The following is a 24,542-nucleotide window of genomic DNA, read 5'->3' as shown; positions in this document are numbered from 1 at the left end:
AATTCATGTATGATCAGTGCAAATAGATCATACATGTTTTTTTGATCAAAAATAGATCATACATATTTTTTGATAAAAAATAGATCATACATATTGTTAGAATGCTCAAGTCAGGGGTATTTTGGTCATTCTGGTGTATCTTATTGAAAGTGAAATGTCTATTGTATTTGAGTTTAAGTTATGTGTTCCATCTTCTATGAGGGACAAAATTGTCTTTCTTGTAACTCAAGTTTTTTATGAAAAAAAGTCAAGTGGGTCGGCTAGGAGAGTGACTTTTGAACATCCTCTCTTCTAGTCTGACCGAACACTCTTCTCCTCTCCTTCTTCTTTCTCTTTTCTTTCTTCTTTCTTCTTCTCTACTTTGACCTAGAAACAACTAGGGTTTATTCACATGGTATCAGAGCATTAAGGTCTGGTGTTCGTTTTCTTGCTGCTGTCTTCTTCCTAGGTTCGCCGCCAGCTTCACAGTAGGTTTCATCATCCTACAGCTGATCTGATTGAAGACTCGATAAAGGGCTGAAAAGGAGTTGTCGTTTTGAGGGCCTGGAGGTGAGAATGCCTCTGGCCGGTGCTGTGGTGGTCGTTGAAGTGGTATACTAGACCCTCTATTCAGTGTACAAAGAGGGCTGGTCGTATACAGGTATGGACACTGCTGTCGTGTGTTCAGAAATGGACTGTGAATGCTGTTTTTTTTGTGTGCTTCGAAAGTTAGTTGTTGTGGTGCTGGGTGAAACTGATACACATATCAGTCATGTTTTTTTTGTGTTTTCTTGCTCACATGTGTGCTGAAAGAAGAGTGGTAGACTGCTGATGTCCACGACAACAGTGGTATGGTGTTGATTGTGTTGTGGTTGCTGACATATCTATGTTTTTAAATGCTTAAAAGTGAACCCCTAGACCTTGTGTGTAATCAGTTCTGCAGTATGCAAAACAAGTGTTCGATGAAATGACTGAGTAATTTCAGTAGTGGTGTGTTGGTGGTAAATGGTCTTGCAGTGTGCAGTCCAAGTGTTTGATGTGTTGACTGAATGATTTCAGCTTTAGAGAGTAGTGTGTAATGTGCAGTTGAAGATAGTGGGTTGGTGGTATTGTAAGTGAGATAAGTCTTGTGACAAGTGTGAGATTGTGGTGTATATTCAGAGGAGACATAATTGAGATGGCTTCAATTGTAGTTGGGAATGACAACAAAACATGCATCATGCTCTCTTCAGATTATCTAAGTGTTCAAATGACATCCATCAAGTTGAATGGTGAGAACTATGTACCATGGGCAAAATCTGTGGAGGTGTTCTTGAAGGCCAAGAGGAAAGTAAAACATGTGAGGGAGGAGAAACCTTCCTCTGATTCTCCTGGGTGATTGGGAACAAGATGATGCACAGATAATGACATGGCTTTGGAACAGCATGGAACCAAAGATTAGTGTGAACTTCATGTTCCTAGATATAGCCAAAGAGATCTGGGATCATGCTAAAAAGTTGTACTCTGGACAAGACAACACAACTAGGGTATATCAGTTATACCAAGAGTACTTCAATTTGAAGTAAGGAAGTCAAAGCTTAGAAGAGTATTATGCAAGCTTGAGAAACATCCGCAATGAGCTAAATGTGTATCACCCTCTAACATCAGATGTCCAAATCCAACAACAGTAACGTGAACAACTTGATGTGACTAGGTTTCTTGTGGGCTTGAAGGCTGAGTATGAGCCTGTTAGAGCACAGATATTGGGGGGATCAGCTCTCCCCTCACTTGAAGAAGTTTTTGCCCGTCTTAAGAGGACATCCATTGAGCCAGTGGAACATTCTTCCTTCTCTGATAGATCTGGTTTGGTAGTGACTAAAGGAAGTAGTCGTGGAAGTAGAAGTGGTGGTGGCAGCAGTGGTCCTCCAAGCAACCGTGGTGGACACATGTTTAACCGGGCCAGTGGCCGGACTGGAGGCCATGAGTCAGGGGGAGGCCGTGGAAAAGGAAGGGGTAATGCTCAGAGAAAATGTACACATTGTGGCTTAGAGGGGCACACAGTTAATTTTTGCTATGATTTGCGTGGTCCACCCAACACTTGGGCTAACCATGTTACATCTAAGAGTAGTAGCACAATTACTGAAAGCCAGCAAACTACACCAACCCCCTCCACACCCACTTGTGCTTCCGGGTAGGAAATGGTGAGTGTACCACGGGCAATATATGAGCAGTTCCTTCAAACATTTCAGCAAAACACAACTACACTTGCCCATTCAGGTATGACTTGTTTAGCTTCCAAAGCCTCACCTTGGATCATTGATTCTGGCGCCTCAAACCATATGTCTGGGACTCTTAATGTATTTTCTTCCCTTTCTCACACCTCCACATCTCAGACAGTTACACTTGCTAATGGTTCTACATCTCCTATTTGTGGTGTTGGTAATGTTGATCTCTCCTCATTGTCTTTAGCATTTGTTTTATATGTTCCTAAGTTCCCTTTTAACCTTATGTCTGTTAGTAGATTAACCAAGTCCCTTAATTGTTCTGTAACCTTCTATCCTTCTTCTTGTGTGTTTCAGGATCTCAAGACGGGGACGAAGATTGGTGGAGGCTCTCCAGTGGCTTTTCAGTCATCTCTTATTCCTCTCCAATGGCACTGCAGACTTGGCCATCCCTCTCTCAAGACTTTGAAGCTGCTAGTTCCTTCCTTGAGTCATCTTTCATCATTAGATTGTGAGTCATGTCAGTTGGGAAAACATCATCGAGTCTCATTTAGTCCAAGAACTGATAGTCGTGTCTCAAGTCCTTTTGCTTTAGTTCATTCTGATGTATGGGGTCCAGTTAAAGTGGTGTCACACAATGGGTTTAAGTATTTTGTAATCTTTGTTGATGACTTTTCAATGATGACATGGATCTATCTTATGAAAGACCGTAGTGAATTGTTCTCTATTTTTCAGAAATTTCATGCTGAAATACGCACTCAGTTTGGTGTTCATATGAAAATACTTCGCTCCGATAATGCCAAAGAATACATCTCCTCATCATTTCAGCAATACCTAGAACATCATGGAATAATTCATCAAACTTCTTGTGCCTACACCCCGCAACAAAACGGTGTAGCTGAACAGAAAAATAGACATCTTCTTGAAACTGCTCGGTCCTTGATGATCAATATGCATGTCCCAAAGCACTTTTGGAGTGATGCTGTTTTTACATCCTGTTTTTTAATAAATCGGATGCCCATGTCAATTCTTGGAAGTCAATCCCCTTTCTTCGTGTTGTTCCCCACTTTGTCTCCCTTTCCTCTCACCCAAGAGTCTTTGGCTGTGTTTGTTTGTTCAACACTTGGGGCCTGGAGTAGACAAGCTAGATGCTCGGGCTACGAAGTGTATTTTTCCTGGCTACTCAAGGACTCAGAAAGGGTACAAGTGTTATAACCCTAAGTTTCATAAGTCGTTTGTGTGCCCTGATGTCACCTTCTTTGAGTCGGTTCCTTTTTTCTCCAATGTCGGGGTCTCTTCTTCTCCCTCTGTGGTTCCTCTTCTTGTTTCGGTTGTGGACCCCCTTCTCGTAGCTCCCACTCCTACTGCAGATGCACATCATATGCCAGTTACTACAGAGAGGCCGCCAATTACTCAAGTGTATACTCGCAGAAGTGCTTCGGCTCCTCCACTTCAGCACCCGCCGACAGATCCTGCTAGTGCTCCTTCTCCCTCAGATCTTCATCTCCCTATTCCTTTGCGGAAGGTAAACGTACTTGTACTTCTCATCCCATTTCAGACTATGTTTCCACTGCTCACCTTTCTGCTTCTCATTGTAAGTTTATATCATTAGTCTCATCGGTTCCCATTCCCAAGACTGTACAGGAAGCCCTTGCCTCTCCAGGGTGGCGGCAAGCCATGGAAGAAGAACTCTCTGCTTTACAACATAATCATACGTGGGAACTCACCACCCTTCCTCCTGGTAAGTACACTGTTGGGTGTAAATGGGTCTATATAGTGAAGCATCTTCCTGATGGCAGCGTGGAACGATTGAAGGCACGATTAGTGGCCAAGGGCTATTCTCAGTTATATGGTGTAGACTATATGGAGACATTCTCTCTTGTGGCTAAAATTGGTTCAGTTCGGGTGTTGATCTCATTGGCTACTATGTATGATTGGCCTCTCCTACAACTTGACATTAAAAATGCCTTCCTACATGGTGATCTTGTTGAGGAGGTGTATATGGAGAAACCACCAGGGTTTGTTGCTCAGGGGGAGGCTGGTAAGGTGCGCAGGCTCAAAAAGGCAATCTATGGACTGAAACAATCTCCTCGTGCATGGTTCGGCAGGTTCAGTGAAGTGGTGAAGGCCTTTGGGATGAAACAGTGTCAGGTTGATCATTCCATGTTTTGCTATAACTCAAAAAATGGAAAAATCTTGCTAGTCGTGTATGTGGATGATATTGTCATAACTGGAAGTGACAGCAATGGAATTGTCAGGTTGAAAAAATTCTTACAGGACCACTTCAATACGAAAGATCTGGGGAAGCTAAAGTATTTCTTAGGAATAGAAGTTGTGAGGTCAAAACAGGGGATCAACCTATGTCAGAGGAAATATGCTCTTGATCTACTTGAAGAAACATGGTTGTTAGGTGTTAAACCAGCAGAGACTCCTATGGAACTCAATGCCAAGTTAAGTGTGGATGCAGGTGAAAAGTTTGATGATCCTGGAAGATACAGAAGGTTGGTGGGAAAGTTGAAATACCTGACCATTACCCGACCAGATATATCATTTGCTGCGAGTGTGGTGAGTCAGTTTATGCAACATCCCCGAGTTCCACACTGGGAAGCTGTTCTGAGAATTGTTAGGTACCTAAAGGGTGCTCCAAGTTGTGGTTTGTTATACCAAAAAGGAGGACCTCTTGAGATAGTAGGGTACACAGATGCTGATTGGGCTGGCTCTATATCAGACAGGAGGTCAACCACAGGGTATTGTACCTTCCTAAGTGGCAATCTTGTAACTTGGAAGAGCAAGAAGCAAACAGTGGTGGCAAGAAGTAGTGCGGAAGCAGAGTACAGGGCTATGGTCCATACCACATGTGAACTAGTATGGCTGAAGAACCTACTACAGGAGATGGGTTTCTCAATTGACAAACCCATGAAACTATACTGTGATAACCAAGCTGCTGTTCACATCTCATCCAATCCTGTCTTCCATGAAAGAACTAAACATATTGAGGTGGATTGTCACTTTGTGAGAGAGAAAGTGACAAGTGGGGTAATAACTACATCTCATGTGAGTTCGAGAAATCAATGGGCAGATATCTTCACAAAAGGATTGTCTCGGGGAAGAATAGATTACATTTGTAACAAGCTGGGACTATATGATATATACTCTCCAGCTTGAGGGGGAGTGTTAGAATACTCGAGTCAGGGGTATTTTGGTCATTCTGGTGTATCTTATTGAAAGTGAAATCTCTATTGTATCTGAGTTTAAGTTATGTGTCCCATCTTCTATGAGGGATAAAATTGTCTTTCTTGTAACTCAAGTTTTTCATGAATAAAAAATCAAGTGGGTCGGTTAGGAGAGTGACTTTTGAACATCCTCTCTTCTAGTCTGGCCGAACACTCTTCTCCTCTCCTTCTTCTTTCTCTTTTCTTTCTTCTTTCTTCTTCTCTACTTTGACCTAGAAACAACTAGGGTTTATTCACACATATTAGTCAATTCCTATTGTAACTAGAAAATTTGAAGTTTGTACCACTGATGTTCTAATATTGATGTTTGCCCCCTCATACATATCCTTAATTAGGTATATATATGTTTTGAACCCCTTTCTTTTTTCAAGACCCACCATATTATTATCATTGTCTTTGCCTAATTCTGCTAAGTGCAATATAACATTTAGATTATCAGGAGAGCACAATCCATGTGTCTTTGTCATAAATATTCAGTGTGAATCTATGTGGATTGTGGGTGTACAGCAGCAATCTTGGCTGTATCCTTCTATTTACCCCAAAGTACCCATGTCTGCACTTCGGACACTTTGGACAAGATTTGGGTTCCAGATACTCCCTTCTAGTGGTAAAAATGTTGGGATCAAAATATTCAATTCTTAGACATGTACTAACACCTGACACCGGTATCAGAACCTATAATTGTACTTTGTACAGCATGGATCATTGTAAAGTCTGGGATCCATGCATGCTTTCCATAGGCTTCAACTACAACCGGTAGTTGTTCATGGAGATTTGAATATTTGTTGGTTTTCTACCTTGGGTTCTTGGATTTGGATATTCATTATTTTTCTATAATGAGGTGCTTATATTCCATTTCAGGTCCTAAGGTTGCATATCAACGATGATGCAAGAAAGAACACAATGGAGTCATCATCAGCATTGGCTACAACCACTGTTCAGAAACCTGGTTTGTTATCTTTTCAGTCAGGGCTTGTGGCAGGTGTAGCTGTACTGGCAGGAATCAGCGTTCTGGTTTACCTCAAACGCTCTAATTTGTGATGCTGTCAATCTTGTTCTCCACTTTTCCTTAACGTACAAGAAAAGAATGAGAGATCACTCCAATTTTAACATGTACAAGTATAGAAATTGAACATCTAAACCAAAGGCCTTCCTGAAGATGTTCCTCTAATAGCTTAGAAAAACTTGAGAAGTACACTGGTAGTCTCTGTTTCTCAGTGGCAACAACCAAGATAGGTGGAGATGTTCGATAATAATACTGGGAAAGAAGAGAAGCTAGGCTTCTGGGGGCTTGGGAGACGAGACTTGGAAATTTATTATCAATGTTTTAATAATGTAACCTGGTTATGCATATTGCATGCAACAGAGAAATCAAAAGAAATGATACTGTTGGTTGATAACTGTCTGCAGATTATGCAAAATGATATGGCAATATTATGGGCATGAGAATTTCAGTGTTCTGAACCCATTTACTAGTTAGCTGTTGGCAATTGATTCTCCTCCTTCCTTTCTATCTTCTTCCAGTCAAGTGCTACGATTCTTCTGAACCCATTTACTAGAAGTTGCAAAATAGCCAGATGTTGCTTTTGTTACTATAGAACCCTGAGGCTGTTTAAATTGGGGTGGTAAACTGGAAACAGAAGATGGTAGAATTTTGATCTTCCAATTTTGATTTTAATGGGACACAGCCATGAATTTATTCCGGGTTACCTCAGCCCCAGGGGACCATAGTGCAATCACAATCAAAAGAGGTTTGGCCATTTGGTCCATGGGATGGGATGCCAATGGATTGGGTTTCATTATCTGTCGCTGTATGGTTGGATATGCCAATTGGGATTTGAAACTAGGTTGACGTGTTAAGGACAACCACAATCCCATTCTGCTCCAGGATCCAACAATTCTGATGAGTACGTTTGTTGACGATAAAACTGTATGTCATGCGTGGGCTAACAGCCTAACAGGTCTACCTTTCTCGGTGTGCCGGGATGGCAATTTACACCCTACCTGGTGCCCTACCTTACTCTGGGCTGAGCTGTGTTCGGTTGCAGTGTAATTTTATTTGTACTAGTACAAATGCATGGGAATGTAAATTCTTGTTTAATTTTGTTTTGGATTTTACTTTATTCTGCTTCATGTCTTAATTTATTTCATTTTTACAAACAAAATAAACTAAAATTTGAAACAAAAATAGGTCAGAATTTACACTCAAATCATTTGCACTGCCATGATTTTGTATCAGTGCAAATTTATTTGTATTAAAACATAGAAATACTAGGTATTTTCACTCTCTAGCAAATGGCAGGAGAAGGAAGAACTTTATCTCCAAATTAGTAGTAGATGGAGTTGAGTTAGTACAGCAAGAGGAGATTGCCAGGACTTGTGTGGAACACTTTAAATCTATTCTAAGAAGGCCTGTGAGTAGAAGGGTGTGGATAGAAGGTTTGGATTGGCCAGATGTAGGGGTGGAGAACAGGAGAATGATGGAAAGAAACTTTAATATAGAAGAGATCAAGGAGGTTGTGTTCTCTATGGATAGAACAAAAGCTCCAAGGCCGGATGGATTTACAATGGCTTTTTATTAGGATTGTTGGGATATCTTGAAAAATGATCTCTTGCGGGTGTTTGAGGAGTTTTTCAAGAGAGGAATTGTCAATCCGGGTGTAAACTCTACTTTTATAGCCTTAATTCTAAAAAAGAAAGATGCATCCCACCCAAAGGATTTTAGGCCAATAAGTTTGGTTAATAGTTTGTATAAGATCATTGCAAAATTGTTGTCTTTGATGCTGAAGAAGGTACTGTCAGATATCATTGCACACTATCAAGGAGCTTTTGTGAGTGGAAGACAAATTACATACCAGATTTTAATTGCTAATGAGAGTGTGGAGAACTTTAAGAGGGATAAGAAGAAGGGAGTGGTTTGTAAACTGGACCTGGAAAAAGCTTATGACTTGGTGGACTGGGAGTTCTTGAGGAAAGTTTTAACTAAATTCGGGTTTGGGGCTAGATGGTGTAAGTGGATCATGGGCTGTGTCCGGAATTGTCATTATTCAGTGCTAGTGAATGGGACAGTGATAGATTTCTTTCCAGCTAGTAGGGGTATAAGACAAGGAGACCCCCTTTCTCCTTTCTTGTTCATTTTAATTGCGGAGGTTTTGGGGAAACTGATTCACAAAGCAGATTCTAAGGGGCTCATTAGAGGCTAGAGGGTTGGGAGGGTGGAAACCCCCCTCACTCACTTACAGTTTGCTGATGACACGATTCTGTTTTGTGAAGGTGGTAATGTGAGGTTTATCAGGAATTTCAGTGATACAACTGTTTGAGCAAATGTCCAATTTGAAGGTTAACATTGGGAAAAGTTGTGTAGTGGGGGTGAATTTGGAGGAGCGAGAGATCAGGGAGAGTGCTAAAGTGTTGGGGTGTGAAGTTTCGGGATGGCCTCTGAACTACTTAGGATTACCATTAGGTGATAATCCCAAGAGAGAGAGTTTCTAGAACCCAGTGATGGAAAGGTTTGAAAAAAGATTGGTATCCTAGAAAAAGAACTACCTCTCTCTTGGTGGGAGAATTACACTAATTAAGGCCATGCTTGCTAACTTACCCATCTTTTTCATATCGGTGTTTAAAATCCCAGTAAAGATTGCTAACAGATTAGAGAAGATAATGAGAGATTTCCTGTGGGAGCCAGGAGAAGAGAAGAGGGATCATAAAGTTAGCTGGGAAATAGTGTGTAGGAGTAAGTCGTGTGGTGGCTTGGGGCTTGGGAGTATTAGGAGAAGGAATATGACTTTGCTGGGGAAGTGGTTGTGGATGTTTCCTTTGGAGAATGAGAAGCTATGGGCTAGAATAGTGGCAAGTATTCATGGGCTGAAGCACAATGGATGGGACGCTGGAATCAGACCTAGGATCACAAGCAATTCTCCTTGGAAAGCCATTCATGACTTGCTACCAGTTTTCATTCCTAATATCAGGTATGACTTGAATTCCGGTAACTCCATAAAGTTTTGGGAACAAACCTAGGTGGGGAGCGCCCCTCTAAAGGATCAATTTCCGTCTTTATATGCCCTTTCTGATTTGAAAAATGTGCCGATCTCGTCTTTCACCACCCCGTCCTCTTCCATTTCTGGGATTGGGTGGAACTTGGGTCTAAGAAGGGATTTGAGGGACTCAGACTTCGACTGTATTTCGAGCCTTCTTGCACTTCTTGATAACGTTGTCTTAAACCTCACTAGGGCAGATTCTAGAATTTGGACACCTACCCCCAATGGCATTTTCTCTTGTGCTTCGTTCTTCAAAGTCTTAAGTCAGTCCACCAGTCCTACATTGTCCCTTTTCCCTGTTGGTGAGGTTTGGTGCAGAGCTATACCTCCTAGGGTTGGTAGTTTTTGTTGGGAAGCCTATCTGGAAAGAATCAACACTGGTGATCTACTCGAAAAGAAGAGACCCAATACTTGCTTGTCACCTCAGTGGTGTGTTCTGTGTAAAGCAAATGGGGAGACTGGTTTTCACCTAATGGTATCTTGCCACTTTGCAAGGTCATTGTGGGATTGGGCTTTCTCCTTATTTGGATGCAGCTGGAATTCCTCATCAGACATGCAGGCCTTTTCTCCCATTCCTTTTTCAGGTGGTGGTTAAAAAGGGGAAGGACAATGTGGAGAGGACTAAGGGCTGCAGTATGTTGGACACTGTGGGAAGAAAGAAACTCCAGGATATTCTCAGAAACTCAGAGAGGGCCAGTAGATCTGAGGGCTATCATACACTTTAGGGCGGTACAGTGGCTGAAATCTTTGGAAATATTCACAGATTACACTGTGTATGACATGTTGAGGAAGTGGGGTGAAATTGCAAATTGCACGCAGACCAAGTCAGTAATGAGTGTGGCTTGGACCCCCCCGCCTAGTGGATTCATGAAATTAAACTTTGATGGATGCAGTAGGGGAAACCTGGGACAATCGGGGATCGGGGGTGTTTTTAGAGATGATAATGGGGTCATCTCTGCTATGTTCTCAGGCCCAATTGGAGTGGGTGACTCCCTTAGAATTGAGATATGCGCAATTATGGAAGGAGCCCGGAAAGCTAAGGAATTGAACATCAGGAAACTTATAATTGAAGGGGATTCAAAAGTGGTGATATGTGGCTGACTAAAGATTAAAATGATTTATGGAAGTATAATAATGAGAAGAGGAAATTCAAATGGCTGGTGCGGGAGATGGAAGTTAAGACATGTTGGATTAAAAGATCAGCTAATTCCTTAGCTGACGGGTTAGCAAAACAAGGGGCAGAAAGGGATTCTTTGTTTTGGGCTAAGCTGTAATGGTAGTGTCTTTATATCTTTGTATTTTTTCCTTTCTTGAAGTTCTTTGTGACTTTTGGAAGATAAGTGTGTTTGTCTTCCACTTGTAAATTTTCTACTGATGAATTAATGAAAGTATTATTGATCAAAAAAAAAAAATATAACCTTAAAAATATATTTTTAAGTAGTTCAAACCCACTTCCGGACCACTTCTACTGACCAGGACTGTCATCTGGACTTGGCCCCATATGTTAGTCAGGTTGAGTTTGTTATTACTTATTAGACCAAATTTAAATATAAATTTTATGTTTAAAATCAGAACAAACCTTATATAAAAATTATAAAATTGTAAATCAACATATCCGGGCAAAGTCGAGTGCCTAAGGTCTTCAACATAAGGCCCAGACCACATATGGGTTGGTTTGAAGTGGGACTGGGCTCAACCAAACTTATTATATTAAATATTTATATGCTGTCCCAAAACATTTTGATTTGGACGGCCAAGCAATGCAAGCTGGGTTGGATTTGACCATGCCTAGCTCAAGGTCTCAAATTGAAGCTCACATGATCAAATTATCTTTCAATCAAGGTAAACTTCAAAACATCCAAGAATCAAATCCTGGGCCGGGTACCTGATACCATGGGCATCTTGGAAGCTCAGGTCCGGATTGACCTGCACATCGGGCAGACCGGTTGGACCTGAAATTTAGTATCAGACCTAATCCTATAAAGGTCTGGGGTGGGGGAGTGGGGATCAGGCTTTCTGGTTCCGGAGCTGAATATATTACATTCTGGGCCAGGCCAAACCTATCGGGCTTAGAAACGTTGAGCCAAATCCTGACCTATGTGGGCCCAAACTAGGCGAAATGATCACTCCTAACCAAAAGAATTCAATCACCGAGGACATCATCCAATTCACTCGGGATTTCCTATTCACCTTTCTTATCCATTCTCTACCCGTGGTGAATTGGAGCCACACATCTCTATTACAAATTGAGAGATGTGGGTAGGAAAAGTGAGTAGGAAATCTGGGCTCCATCCAGTTACCAGTATATCTCAAGTTGAAAATTGAGATCTGATTAAGCCCCTGTTTGGGAGTCTTTAGATAAGGTCTCCTCCTGGTCGTATCAGATTAAGCCCCTATTTGGGAGTTTTTATGAGGCAAGGTGCCAACCAGCTGGTTGGTAAGGCCTTCTGCTGGTCTTACGGGAAACTTGGGATTAAATCCCACCTGCACCTGGGTTGGCAGGGTTATGGAAAAAACATATTTACGAGTGTTTGGTGAAAAAGCACTTCTTTCAAATGGGTGGTATACGGACGAATGAGCTTATGGTTGTGTAACTAGAATCATCATGTATGAAATGTTAAGGTCGTTGCAGGGGCAATTGGCTGCTCCTCCATCACTGTCGCAGAAACGAGAGCGGCTCTCGAAGCCCACAAGTTGATTCTTTCACTAAGACCAGAAAGGTTATCGTTGAAGGAGATTCAAGGATCACCACTGAATCCCTCGGAGGTTTCGCACACACCATCTATAGATGTCAAGTGATGATAGGAGAATGCAAAATTGCTGCAAAATCAGGTTGTAGGATTGAATATAGACACATCCGTCGCAAAGGTAGTCACGACTGATTGGTTGGCAAATGAGGGACACAAAAGATGGTTCTTAGGCTCTTATGTTGATGTGTGGGAGTTCAATATGATCTTACTAGTTGGGCCCTGTTCGTTTTTCAGTGAATTATTTATCTAGGTAAATGCACTTATTTGGGTAAGTGTTTCTCAAGAAAGATTCACCTGGGTAAGCGCATTTACCTATGTTATTTTATTTTCTATGTAAATAAGGCAATGACCATTTTAACCATAAAAATCCATTATTAAAAGGGGTATTTTTGTCACATTCAAATGGCGGTAATTCCCCCCCCCCCCCGGGTATCTCAGGAAAATAAAATTTTCCTAATCCCCATATAAATCTGAAAAAAGAATATGGGTTTTTTGGTCAATGGGAATCAAAATTTCATTGACCAACTTTCTCTTCTCTCAAAATCCAAAAAAAGAACACCCGTTGATGTTTTTTGAACCTCCCATTTTGTTATAAAAAAAAATTACATAGGGGCCAAGATAGTCCGGAAACACAGTACACACTTTTTCAAAAGCACTTGAAAAAAGCAAAATTTTTGAACTTGTTTAAAATGTGGACTTATTTCTTGAAAGCACTTATTCAGGCTGATTTCTAAATGGATAGAAGTGCTTATTGGTGTAATTTCAGCCTAAAATAAGCATTTTTTCAATATGTGATGAAAAATAAGCATTCCCAAACAGGAGATAAATCATATAAGCTAGGAAGGAGATCAAGTTTCCATCTGCCTAGTAAGCATGGGCCATGATGTTGAGGGATAGCATTATTGACAGTACCTCTCAAGCTGTCTAGGACCTTCCCCTTATAGGTTGTGTTTGGTCTGTTAGAAAATAATTAGAAACAGAGCTGAGGGAAACATTTTAAGGAATTTCACAAAAATTAAGAGATTTACCTCAGCTGTTTTCTATCAAATAAAACATAGCCTTACTACCTCCTACCAAGGAGAAAAAAATAAAAATACAACAAGTAGTTTAATTTTCTTAATCTTCCTATATATTTCCAACAAGTAGTTTAATTTTCTTCTTTTCAGATAAGTAGATCGCATCCAGCCACTTTAAAGATAAAGAATTGCTAAGATACACTGACCTTCAACATTTTGCTTCTGTTTTTAATTTTTTTTTTCTGATAAACCAAACACAGCCTATGTTGCTCAAATTGGTTACGGCTGTCAAAAGTGTATCATGCTATGCCAGGGTAGGCTGACCTTCAAATAGAGGCAGCCCTGATTAAAGGAATCTGTTACAAGCAAAATAGGGTCAAGGTGAGAGTTCAATCTTTTAATTGAGAAACCCAATTCAATGATATAAAAACCAGTTTGTAAGTTTGTTTGTTTTGCAAATTTTCTCCTGTTTATAGGTTTCTGACATAACAAGTAGAAAAATAAAAGGTGATGAATATCAGACAGACCTGCCAATGCCATCAAGTGTGGCTGGTTCTGGAACCACCTACCCATTACTACTAGTACTAGTGGAAGCCATGGAGCTTGCTCCATTAATTAAAGAAACATCGACTCACTGTCCTTCCCAACTCGCTTTATGCCTCAAGTTGATCCTAAGAAGCTTTCCAAATAAAGCGTAAAAAAGTAAGAACATGATAATGTTACTACAGACTGCAGAAAGATTTTAATTAATCCCGGGTACTCTTTCAATAAGATCTTGCTTATGTCTGATCATGAATTCTCTCCAAATTAACGGTGGTTATACCTATTTTTCATCATTTCAAGTGACTGGTGTGATAGGTAGTGATGCAGACCAGAAATAAAACTTTAAGCTGAAGCTTATCCAGGCCATCCACCTAATGAAAGGGTAGCTGGAGGTTAAACTTCTTTTTCACCATTAATGATCATCTTAACTTGAAGTTCAAGCAGAACCAGATTTCACAAGTCAAATAAAAGAATAAAAAAGAGAGAGAGAGAAAAAAACGAGAACAAATAAGCTGTAAATGTCACCAGGTACAAGAAACAGATCGAATTGATTGTGTTTTTTCTCTTTCTGATCAGGAGGGAATGCATCTTGCATCCATCCAACAAAGTATATTAAAAATGTGAGGTGGGGGTGGGGTGGGGGGGATGTTAGATTTCTTTTTAGCCAATAAATGGTCGTACACATCACCAAAAAATAATAAATGTTGATCGTTTATAGTGTAGAGAGGAAGGTAATTGTATGGTGCAGAGAATTGCCATCAATTAATGGTTTTGTATTGATGGGTCTGCAGCTTCATGACCGAGTTGGGTGAAGGCTAGCTAGCTCTGAGTAAGGCCAATTGTCCTCATCCATCTGGTGGTGGAAAGATTGGGCTAGCTATCAGCATCAACCCGTCATATGGTTTGTTTTAATTAGAGAGGACCCTTAGATCGAGATCGATTAAATCTAAACGAAAAACTCAATTCACTTGGGCTAGGGGCCTAGGATTAATGTTTATGCTGCCCACTAGATGGGGGACTAGTAGTGTTCACTTGTTAAAGTCTAAAGTCTATGTCATCCCTCATTTTCATCAATTAATGACGAGATTTTTCCCTTGGTGGTGGTGGGTGGTCATTGAGAGAGTTGTTTGTTTTTGTATTAATTAGTTTGTACACGCATTGAAGGGAGTTCGGATCTCCTTGGGCTTTTGGGCAAGCAATGAGAATTCAACAAAATTCACAATCGGTCAAATCAAATTCAAGAGTAAGAGTGAGTGGTTGCGAGAATATCTCTTTTGAATTTTGTCTTTTCCACTATGTGACTTTGGTATGTTTCATGCAACATCCTTTTTAACACCTTTTCAAATGTGGCCCAATGACATTTTAATCCCTTGGCTATTTCTTAAATTTAGAAATTGTACCACACATCACTTTTTAATGGTCTAAGGCCAAGTTTGGGAGTGGCTATTTGAAATATAAGTGTTTATTCTAATAAGTATTTATGAGTGTTTGGTGAAAAAGCGTTTACTTTAAATAGGAGTAGTATAGGCATTCTTAAAATGGCGTGGTGGCCCAAGATAGGCTAGAAAGGAAATAAGCATTTATTGAATAAGCACTTAAAAATAAGCCTAAAATTTGGGATTCTCAAATAAACACATTCTTAGAATAAACAGTTATTTTAGGTTTATTTCCCAAATGTAAATAAGTGCTTATTAGATGGTCCCAACCCATTAAGCACTCCCAAACTTAGCCTAAGTCTATTTCAATAAAAAGCAGAGTCTATTATTATCTATTATTTCATTTGTCATTATTAATTATTATTATGAATTAATTAATTATTATTATTATTATTAATGGTTATTATTGTTATTAATTATTACTATTGAATATTATTAATTAATTATTAATTGTTTAATCATTTTCACATATTTTACAAATTATTTCGTTTATTTATTTATTTCTTTCACTTCGCATTTTCTCAGAGTAATTATTACCAATCATTGTACTACCAAGATAAGATTGTTAGTTTTTATTTCTCAGAAAGTATTCAAATTTCATAACAATATTTAGATATTAGAAAAAGAAAAATATTACAACTTTTTGTAGTACTTATGTCAAAGGTAATTTGCTTTTCAAAGTTTAGAGATCAGTGCAACCAAATGACACCTTAGAGCTTGTTTGGGATGGATTTTGCAGTGATTGATGAGTTACGTTGACTGAAATGCTTATGAGAAGCTACCTACCTAGCTTCTCCAAAAAGTCATTTTTCCGCTCATGTAAGTCTTCTTCTGACTTTCTGGATTTTTACCAAGCACAGTTTTATATCTTTTTAGCGGGTTCCTTGGCTCATGCAACCCTAGAGGCCGCTAAATGAAAGCTGTTCCAAGCGGGCATTTAGCATATAATAAAATCTTAAGTTTGGGGATTCAAACCAAGGTTCAAAATTTCGATACAATATGGAGGGAAATTGTATAGTATCTTTTGGATCCTAATATGCCTGTTTATAGGTGTTTCGGGACCTACTCATTTTTAATGAAAAACACATGTATTTAACTCCCCAAAAACCAAATTTTGAAAAAAAAATAAAACTAAAAAACCCCATGTTTTCGTGTATATCTAAATATTGATACACCTCTGCCAATACACAGAAGCATATCATACTTTACACCATGATTCAAACTGATTAAAAAGAGTTTGGAAAACTTGAATTACTGATGAAGTAACACCTAGAGCCTTTAATAGCAAAAAGAACTTTGGGTACCAGAACTGATGATGTCATCATCAGAAGATGCTCTCAATACACGGCAGGGATGTGTTGTAGGGTGTTGTGAGGCGGAGAAGTAGAGATGTGAACTCCCAAAATTCGAGTACCAACAACTGAGGGTTGACTCGGTTAGTATGTTAACTGGTACACTCCATTCTTAATGTGGAATCCATTTCTGCAACCACTGATTTGGGAAAGAGGTTGGTGCGTGGCATTAACTACCAAAAAAAAACTAGAATGACTAATTACAGAGTTCCCTTGAGTATTGGACATTGTAAAACCGGTTGTAATAGTTAATGGCTAAATGATATGGATCCACAGATCTAACATTTAAGATCAGAGTTCCCTTGAGGAAACTTGTTCTTGATTAGGAATCTAGGGAGTGAATCTTGGGCCTATTCTTATCAAAACGTTGAGGGGGTTGAAGTTGGACCCCTTTGCTTGCATTGTTGGTTGCATGGTTAGCATTCATAGAAGCAGAAACCGGACCATAACTTAAGACTTAAGAGTTGTCCATTCTAATTTCATGATTCAGTAGTAGTGCACTTATCTCATCAAATGTGTACTCAACCGCATAGTGTGAATTTGGTTGTGAGAAACCCATCATAATTAATTTGGTCCAAGTCCTAGGAGGTCCTGAATAACGAGATTCAAAGCTGAAACTGGTCGTTCAGAGATGTTACTAGCTTTCAGCAGATGCAAATGCTCTAACATATAGGGGTGAAAGTCGGGATCCTAACATTTAGGCTTAAGGCCTGAGCCTAAACTAAGTCCGAGGTCAAGTCTGATTTTTTCAACCTGAGTTTAGCCTACATTGTAATTTGATGTATTCAGGTTGGGTTTAGGCCCGGGCCGGGCTCTGGTTGGTTAATGAATCCATTCTAAAATTATATATATATATATATAACCAACCAGAGCCCGGGCTACCTAAGGGCTAGGCCCAGGCTCGACCCGAAAAATAAAAAAATCCAACTTTTTGGACCCAAACCCAGCCCGAGTACTAAAAATTCAAACCAACCCATATAAAATTTCAGGCTGAGCTGGTTCGGTCTCATATTGGGCCCGCCCAAGTTGCAGCCCTACTAACATATACACCGCTCCCTTTTGGAGATGAAAAGGCTCATAGTAGAGCTGCATCATGCGGACATTGGACTTGGACCCCAATAAACACGCTTTATAGGGTATCTCAGAAGCCATCCAAGGAACTGATTATTTCTCCTTGTCAGCCTCCAAGGCATACCTGGGAGGGCAAGGAAACGAACCAGACACATAGCTTTGGAGTTCAAGATCTGCGTCCCACAAGCACCCCATATGCACATCTCAACGTGCATTGGGAACATCTCACGTACCCGTCATTGAGGAGATATTCCCAGTACATGATTGGGATGTACTGTGGGGCATGCTCTGTGGGGTGTAGATGTGAATTCCTAACCGTATAGCTTAGAACCATGAAATCCTGCAACAAACAAAGATCGCATAACAGGTAATTGTGGTAAGCTAACTTGACTGAAATAAACTGATTAACATTGATAGGAAGATTGCTGATGGTGCGCAATTTGGATGCTCCTAGCTATAGGGTAGCCTGGGCGCTTATCGCCAAGTAGGTCGCTCGAACCGCAAAGAAAGGGAGGTATTAGAGAACCCGGAGTGGCTAATCCGACAAGAGTAGCTCGGACACCTATCGCCAAGTAGGTCGCTCGAATTGCAAAGAAAGGGAGGTATCAGAGAACCCGGAGTGGCTAATCCGGCGAGGTCGCTCCGATGCTTAAGTCAGTAATAGTATATGCGAGCTGAGAGTTTGAGAACAAGGAGAGCTAGATTGCACTAAATTGCACGTACCTAGGTCCTGGGGGGTTGATGCCCTTATATAGTTGAGCTACCGTGGGTCACACGAAACGACTCTGAGACCCTCGATTCGCGTAGATGAGATCCGTTTCCGCTTTAGAAGGAGAGTAACGTACTAGTCAATGAAGTCTATCATTATTGTCCAATCTGGGCGGGGAGAGGATAAGGCCTGTCATTACGCGATGTGATCCCAAGAGATTCAGAGTCCGCTAAGAAGTTTCTGGAGTTGATTACGTGTCACTTTGGTACTCGGGTGCCGAACTAGCTTTGGTGCCGAGGTGGCTCTATGCTAAGGTGCCCGAACACCCACGTGTCCTTTACTTACTAGGTCGGGCCAAATCACCCCTCATCAATTGCCCCCCACTCCTCATGCCAGGGGTCCTAACCCTATGCGGGGAGTTCATGACGAGCCTAAGTGGATTTGGCACGATGTCTAGGTGGTACAGAGGGCGGACCTTCAATTGGACATGTATGACCGCTTGGCTCGACTAGGAAATGACCCAGATCGCGTATCAGGCACGTACGAACGTCACGCCGATTATAAACTCCGCGGACGTCAAAACGCGGGCTCAACTGATTTCAATCTCAGATGGCGTGCAACCGATTATCATAGGAGCCGTTGGATCATGCAAATCTTGGTCGTTGATCCTCGGATATGGTGGCTATAAATAGGGGCTGAAGGGCCCATTTTCCATGCCACAAACCGCGTGACTGAGCTCTTTGAGATCGCGTTCAAGTCTCCCAGCTTAGTGTCAACTATCCCCGTGTTCGAGGTCGTCTAGCTTTCTTCGGTCTTCTTTTGGTGAGTTCGTCTTTCCTTGTTTTCGATTATGTTGTTCATTCCCTTAGCATGTCTAGCCTTAGTATAGATAGTCTTTTAAGTGGGAGCGGTGAGTCCATTGGAGCCGAGGTGGGCACCTCAGTGTGGGCCGCGGAGTCTTGTCCTATCAAGGTGGGCACCTCGGCAAGAATGTGAAGCCTCCGACAGGTCAGCCTCCACTTCGCATCGAGGTCGATTGCCAGACAGTTTCGGCCCGTCTTCAATGATAGCGGGTAGGCTCTTGTCGTTAGTAGCTCGGTATAGGCTACCCAACAACTTAGTGTATAAAATTCCCTTAGGCAACTTTTCTTGGGATAACAGTCATGACGGGATCATGGTCTTCGAGGAGCAACTCGTAGCCGGAGATCGTCAAATGTTTTGACATCGCCATAAACCAGCTCCATCCAAACTCTATCCGCAACATCGTAGGTACCTTCTCCCTTTTCCATGATTATAACCAACCTCTAGACCTCGACGCCTTTTCCTCGATCCTTTCTATCAAGAAAAATTTAGTCTATGTTCTACCCGAGCCTAGGCGAAGCTATTACATGTCTCCTCACCCCGGGTACAAGTTGTTGCACGAACTCCCAAACAAAGTCCCAACCTGGAAGAGGTGTTCTTTTGTAGTTCGTAACACTAAGGGGTGGCCATTTCTAACTCACTAGAGGCATGGCATCTAGGACCCCAATGTTAAATTGGACCAAAAGACACAGGAGGAAGTCTGATCTTGGGCAAAGCTCGGGCTAAAGTTCGAGAACTTCATGACCGAAGAGAAGTTCATGCAAGCCGGGCTAAGTCCTCCCGGTAGGTCGTCATCACAACTATTATACTTGTTTTCCTTGTCTTGTTTTATATTGATCTTGTACTTACTCTGTTCATTGCCTTTTGTAGCTGCCATGTTTGACATCCCCGCCGACAAGCTCTTCGGGGACATGCAAAAGGGGAAGAAGAAGAAGAGGGCCTCCAAGAAGGATTGCCTCCATAAAGAGACCACCACCTTCGACATTGGCGCCACCGTCCCCGAGCACCCATCGGTTGCTAAGCAGCTGCCAGTGATCGACTTGGTCGAGGAGGACCAAGGTAAAGCATCCCCACCTCACTTGCTCGAGGAGACCACATCCTCCGAGCCCCAGCACGCTTAGGCGACCACCCCATCGAGTAGCAACACCTCAGCTCGGAGCATCTTGACTCTGAAATCCAGTCTCCTCAAAAGCAAGGACGCGGTCTTTGCCAAGGAGGTTGCTCGTTGGACTGACTTACCAATTGCTCAGCTTGAGACCAGAGCGGCAACTCACTGCATGGTGATACATACTCAGTCTTTGGGCCATATTATACTTAGATTTTGTTTCTTCTTTTGGTAGGTGAATTCTTCGATCCATGCCCTACACTACCAGTTCGAAGTGAACCTAAAACAAGTTCTCGAGGCCAAGGAGTCCTCCTGAAGTTCCCACCCCGAATTGAACCAAGCTCGCAACGAGATCAGCCAGCTGAAAAAAGATGCGCGAGCTAAGAAGGAATTGCTGACTCTGCTGATGGCGGATAAGGAGATGGAGGAGCGCAAGGCGACTCTTAAGAGAGAGAACGAGAATCTCGAGGCGTTGGTAAAGTAGCGGACTGATATTCTGCTCAGTGCAATGGAGGAGGCCAAGGTCAAGGCCGCCAAGGAGTACAAGTCTTTGACGGAACATCACGAGCTACTGGTCAAGGCCGGGACAACGGGCTATCACAAGGGTTTTAATCTTAGCAAATGGTTGACCCGGTGTGAATTCCCCCATCTCAACCTCAGTGCCATCACAACGTCGAAGATCACCAAGGAGATGGCCGTCGAAGCTGCTAAGGACCTAGACTCTGAGGAGAGTGACAACGACCTCCTCGGTGATGAGACAACAGAAGAGGGAGAGGGAGATGGTGTCGCTAAAGACCATATGGAGACCAATCAGCCTGCCGAGGCCTCTGTTGAGGATGGAGAACCCCGAGTTGACTGATATCACTTGCCTCTTTTCTTGGACCTCCCTGTACATACTCAATGTTCTGAGCCTCCGAGCTCGATTATATAGTTGTAATCTTTCTGTTTTTTTGTTGTTTTTTTTTTGCTATGTACCCAAAGTGCTTCATTAATGAAATACAACAGTTGCAAATTTTCTTGTGTGCAAAACTTTTTCTAAGTATAGATTACTCCCGAGCTGGCGAGCTAGAATCGAATAGGAATAATCCAACGTCATTCTATGCCGAGGTGAATAGACACTGTAGGGTATATGCCCGACCTATCTGTGCCCGGGCTACTTTGCTTTACCCATGCCAAAGCAACTAGGTCTTAGTGAGCCCATGCCGAAGAGGTGATTGGGTCTTAGTGAGCCCATGCCAAAGAGGCGACTGGGTCTTAGGCTGCCTATGCCGAAGAGGCAACTAGGACTTCTCTGCCCATGCCAAAGAGGCGACTAGGTCTTATATCGTGTCGAGGTCTCTTGCCATCTCGACACCATATCCCTTAGGCTTCTGGAAGTGACTTAGGGTCTTCTTTCCAGTTGGTCGTCCTTAGAATTAGCTCGGTGATCCTATGGACTTAGTCATTTTTCAGTTGCATTGGGGTTTCACAGATAGTATCTCCTTAGGTTGTCAATGTTCCAAGCTCAAGGTACTTGTTTTCTTTCCATGGTCTCAAGCTCATAGGTTCCTTCTTCGAACACTCGTCTCACTCGATATGGACCTTCCTAGTTTGGATCGAGCTTACCTATGCCGGGCTCAAGCACCATTATCTTACAAAGAACTAGGTCGCTGACTTGGAATAGTCGCTTCCTGAATCGGGCGTTATAATACCGAGCTACTCTTTATTGGTAAGCCGTGGTTCAGATGTGGGCCAGGTTGCACACTTCTTCAACCAAGTCTAAGTTAGTCCGGAGCTCACCATTGTTTGCCTCTTCATCGTATGCTTCGAGACGCAACGCCAGTACTTCAATCTCTGCCGAATCATGACTTCCATTCCATATGTGAGGTTGAAAGGTGTTTCTCCGGTTGTGGTCTTGATGGTAGTCCGGTAGGCCCAAAGGACACTGGGCAGCTCGTCCACCCACAATCGTTTAGCTCGCACAAGGTGAGCTTTCAGTATGCGGAGGATAGCCTTGTTCGTCACTTTGGCCTGTTCATTTACTTGAGGGTGTGCTACTGAAGTGAAATTTTACTGAATCCCCATCTCGGCACACCAGTTCTAGAATTTAATGTCCTCAAATTGCTTCCTGTTATCCGAGATCAAAGCTCTAGGTAGTTCGAAACCGCACACGATGTTTTTCTAAAAGAAATTTTGCACATTTCAGGTTGTGATGCTTACCAACGGTTCGGCTTTTACCCACTTCGTTAAGTAGTCCACTGCCACGACCAAGAACTTCCTCTTCTTGGTTGCCGACGGAAATGGACCAAGGATGTCAATTCCCCACTACACGAAGGGCCACAGGCTAGTCAAGTACTTCAGATTGGCAGCAGGCTGATGGAGGATGTTGGCATGCCTCTGACATCTGTCGCATTTCTTGACGAGCTCAAGTGTGTTTGCCTTCATAGTGGGCCAATAGTAGCCTTGCCTTAGTGCCTTTTGGGCGAGCGCTTTGCCCCCCCCCCCCCCAAGTGTCATCCGCATAACCCTTCATAGATATCGTGAAGTACGAACTCAGCTTTTGAGGGTCACAGGCAACGTAGGTAGGGGAGCATCAAGGACCTCCTATAAAGTCGTCTGTCTATAAGGACATACCAAGTTGATTGACACTCTACCCCTCGAGGTGCATTGCATTCTGCAAGTAGAGTCTTGTGGAGTAGATAATCAACGAGCAGGCCAATCCAACTCGGTTCCACTTACAACACGGGAGCGATCTCTTCTGCCCCCCCGAGAATGATGGGCCAAGGCAGGTTCTCTATGTACACAGTTTGCATGGTGTTGTCGCTGGTACTTGCTAGTCGTGACAAGGCATCAGCCTCAGCGTTCTTGGACCTCGGTATCTGCTTGATGAAACAAGAGCTGAAGCCTAGTAGGATCTCCCTAACTTTTGTTAAGTAGGCTTCCATAGTTGAGTCGTGTGCTTCGTAGTCACTATTGACTTGGTTAACTACCAGATGTGTGTTACTACACACGATGAGATGTTTTGTACCCATCTCCTTCGTTAAGTTTAGCCTGACAATTAGCACTTCATACTCCTTCCCACAGACGACGCCAATTGATGGTGCGCGATCTGGATGCTCCTAGCTGTAAGGAAACTCGGACGCATGTCACCAATTAGGTTACTCAAACTACAAAGAAAGGGAGGTATCAGAGAACCCAGGGTGGCTAACCCGGTGAGGTCGCTCCAATGCTTAAGTCAATAATAGTATATGCAAGTTGAGAGTTAGAGAACAAGGAGAGCTAGAATGCACTAAATCGCGCGTACCTGGGTCTTGGGGGGTTGATGCTCTTATATAGTTGAGCTACTGTGGGTCTCACAAAACGACTCTAGGATCCTCGGTCCGCATAGATAAGATCCATTTCTACTTTAGAAGGAGAGCAACGTACCAGTCAAAGAAGTCTATCATTATTGTCCGATCCAGACAAGGAGAGGATAAGGTCTGCTGTTACGCGGCGTAATCCCGGGAGATTTGAAGTCCAATGAGAAGCTTTTGGAGTTGATTACGTGTCTTTTCAGTACTCAGGTGCTGAATTGGCTTTGGTGCCGAGGTGCCCGAACACCCAGGCTCCCAAACTGCTAAGTTGTCATCCTGCTGACAGGTCGTGTCCATGTGTCCTTTACTTACTAGGTCGGGCCAAATCACCCCTCATCAATTGCCATTGACAATGGTTTGAGAAGATGACGTCATGGGCTTTGAAACCATCAAAGATAACGAAACACAGTTTGAAAAACTCCACAGCTAATTGATTTCGTGGAAGTTTAATCTTCTATTTATAATAATGTTTGAAATTTAAAAATTTATGCAGTTGATATGAGATTTGTACATATGATATAATACAACAGATAAGAGTTGAGTCTGAGGACTTGTGATTATGATGATTCATGAGTACTCTCGTTATCTTCAGTTATAATCGGAGTCCCACATGAGCGTCCTAGAGTAGATGGAAATGTAACACCACTAATAGGGGTTAACCTCCCAAGGCGACCATTTGAAAGTGTACTACTTTCCTTTGAATTTGAGCATGTGGAGGATTTCTCAACCAAGGATTAAAATATCAGTATCGAGTATTGTTAGATAGCTCGGATACAGATACGAATTGGATACATTAGGGAAATGCATACAAGTCATATAATTATGACAAAATCACTAAATCTAAAGCTGAACTAACTATGAACTAGGTATAAATACATGAGAAATTCACACTTTAATAGGTTACATGAAGAGATACA

The 24,542-nt window shown here is 42.0% G+C and overlaps 1 protein-coding gene across 5 annotated transcripts in view; it reads left to right on the top strand.

Moving 5' to 3' along the window:
* Positions 1-6,877, top strand: part of LOC104587053 (CBS domain-containing protein CBSCBSPB3-like) — a 38,615-nt gene extending 31,738 nt beyond the window's left edge. For 3 of the 5 annotated variants that reach the window (XM_088886994.1, XM_019195961.2, XM_010244493.3), the window contains exon 14: positions 6,275-6,877. In XM_088886994.1, coding sequence (XP_088743120.1) covers positions 6,275-6,454 — 180 coding nt within the window. In that variant the 3' untranslated portion in view covers positions 6,455-6,877. Of the gene's footprint in view, positions 1-448; positions 2,042-6,274 lie in introns of those variants that run through there. The other 2 variants (XM_088886996.1, XM_088886995.1) reach the window with 2 other exon arrangements.
* The last annotated feature ends 17,665 nt before the right edge of the window (positions 6,878-24,542 follow it).

This window comes from Nelumbo nucifera, chromosome 5, assembly GCF_055504915.1.
Source record: "Nelumbo nucifera cultivar China Antique chromosome 5, China Antique-T2T, whole genome shotgun sequence".
NCBI classification, from domain to species: domain Eukaryota; kingdom Viridiplantae; phylum Streptophyta; class Magnoliopsida; order Proteales; family Nelumbonaceae; genus Nelumbo; species Nelumbo nucifera.
This window is presented reverse-complemented; position numbering and strand designations above follow the sequence as displayed.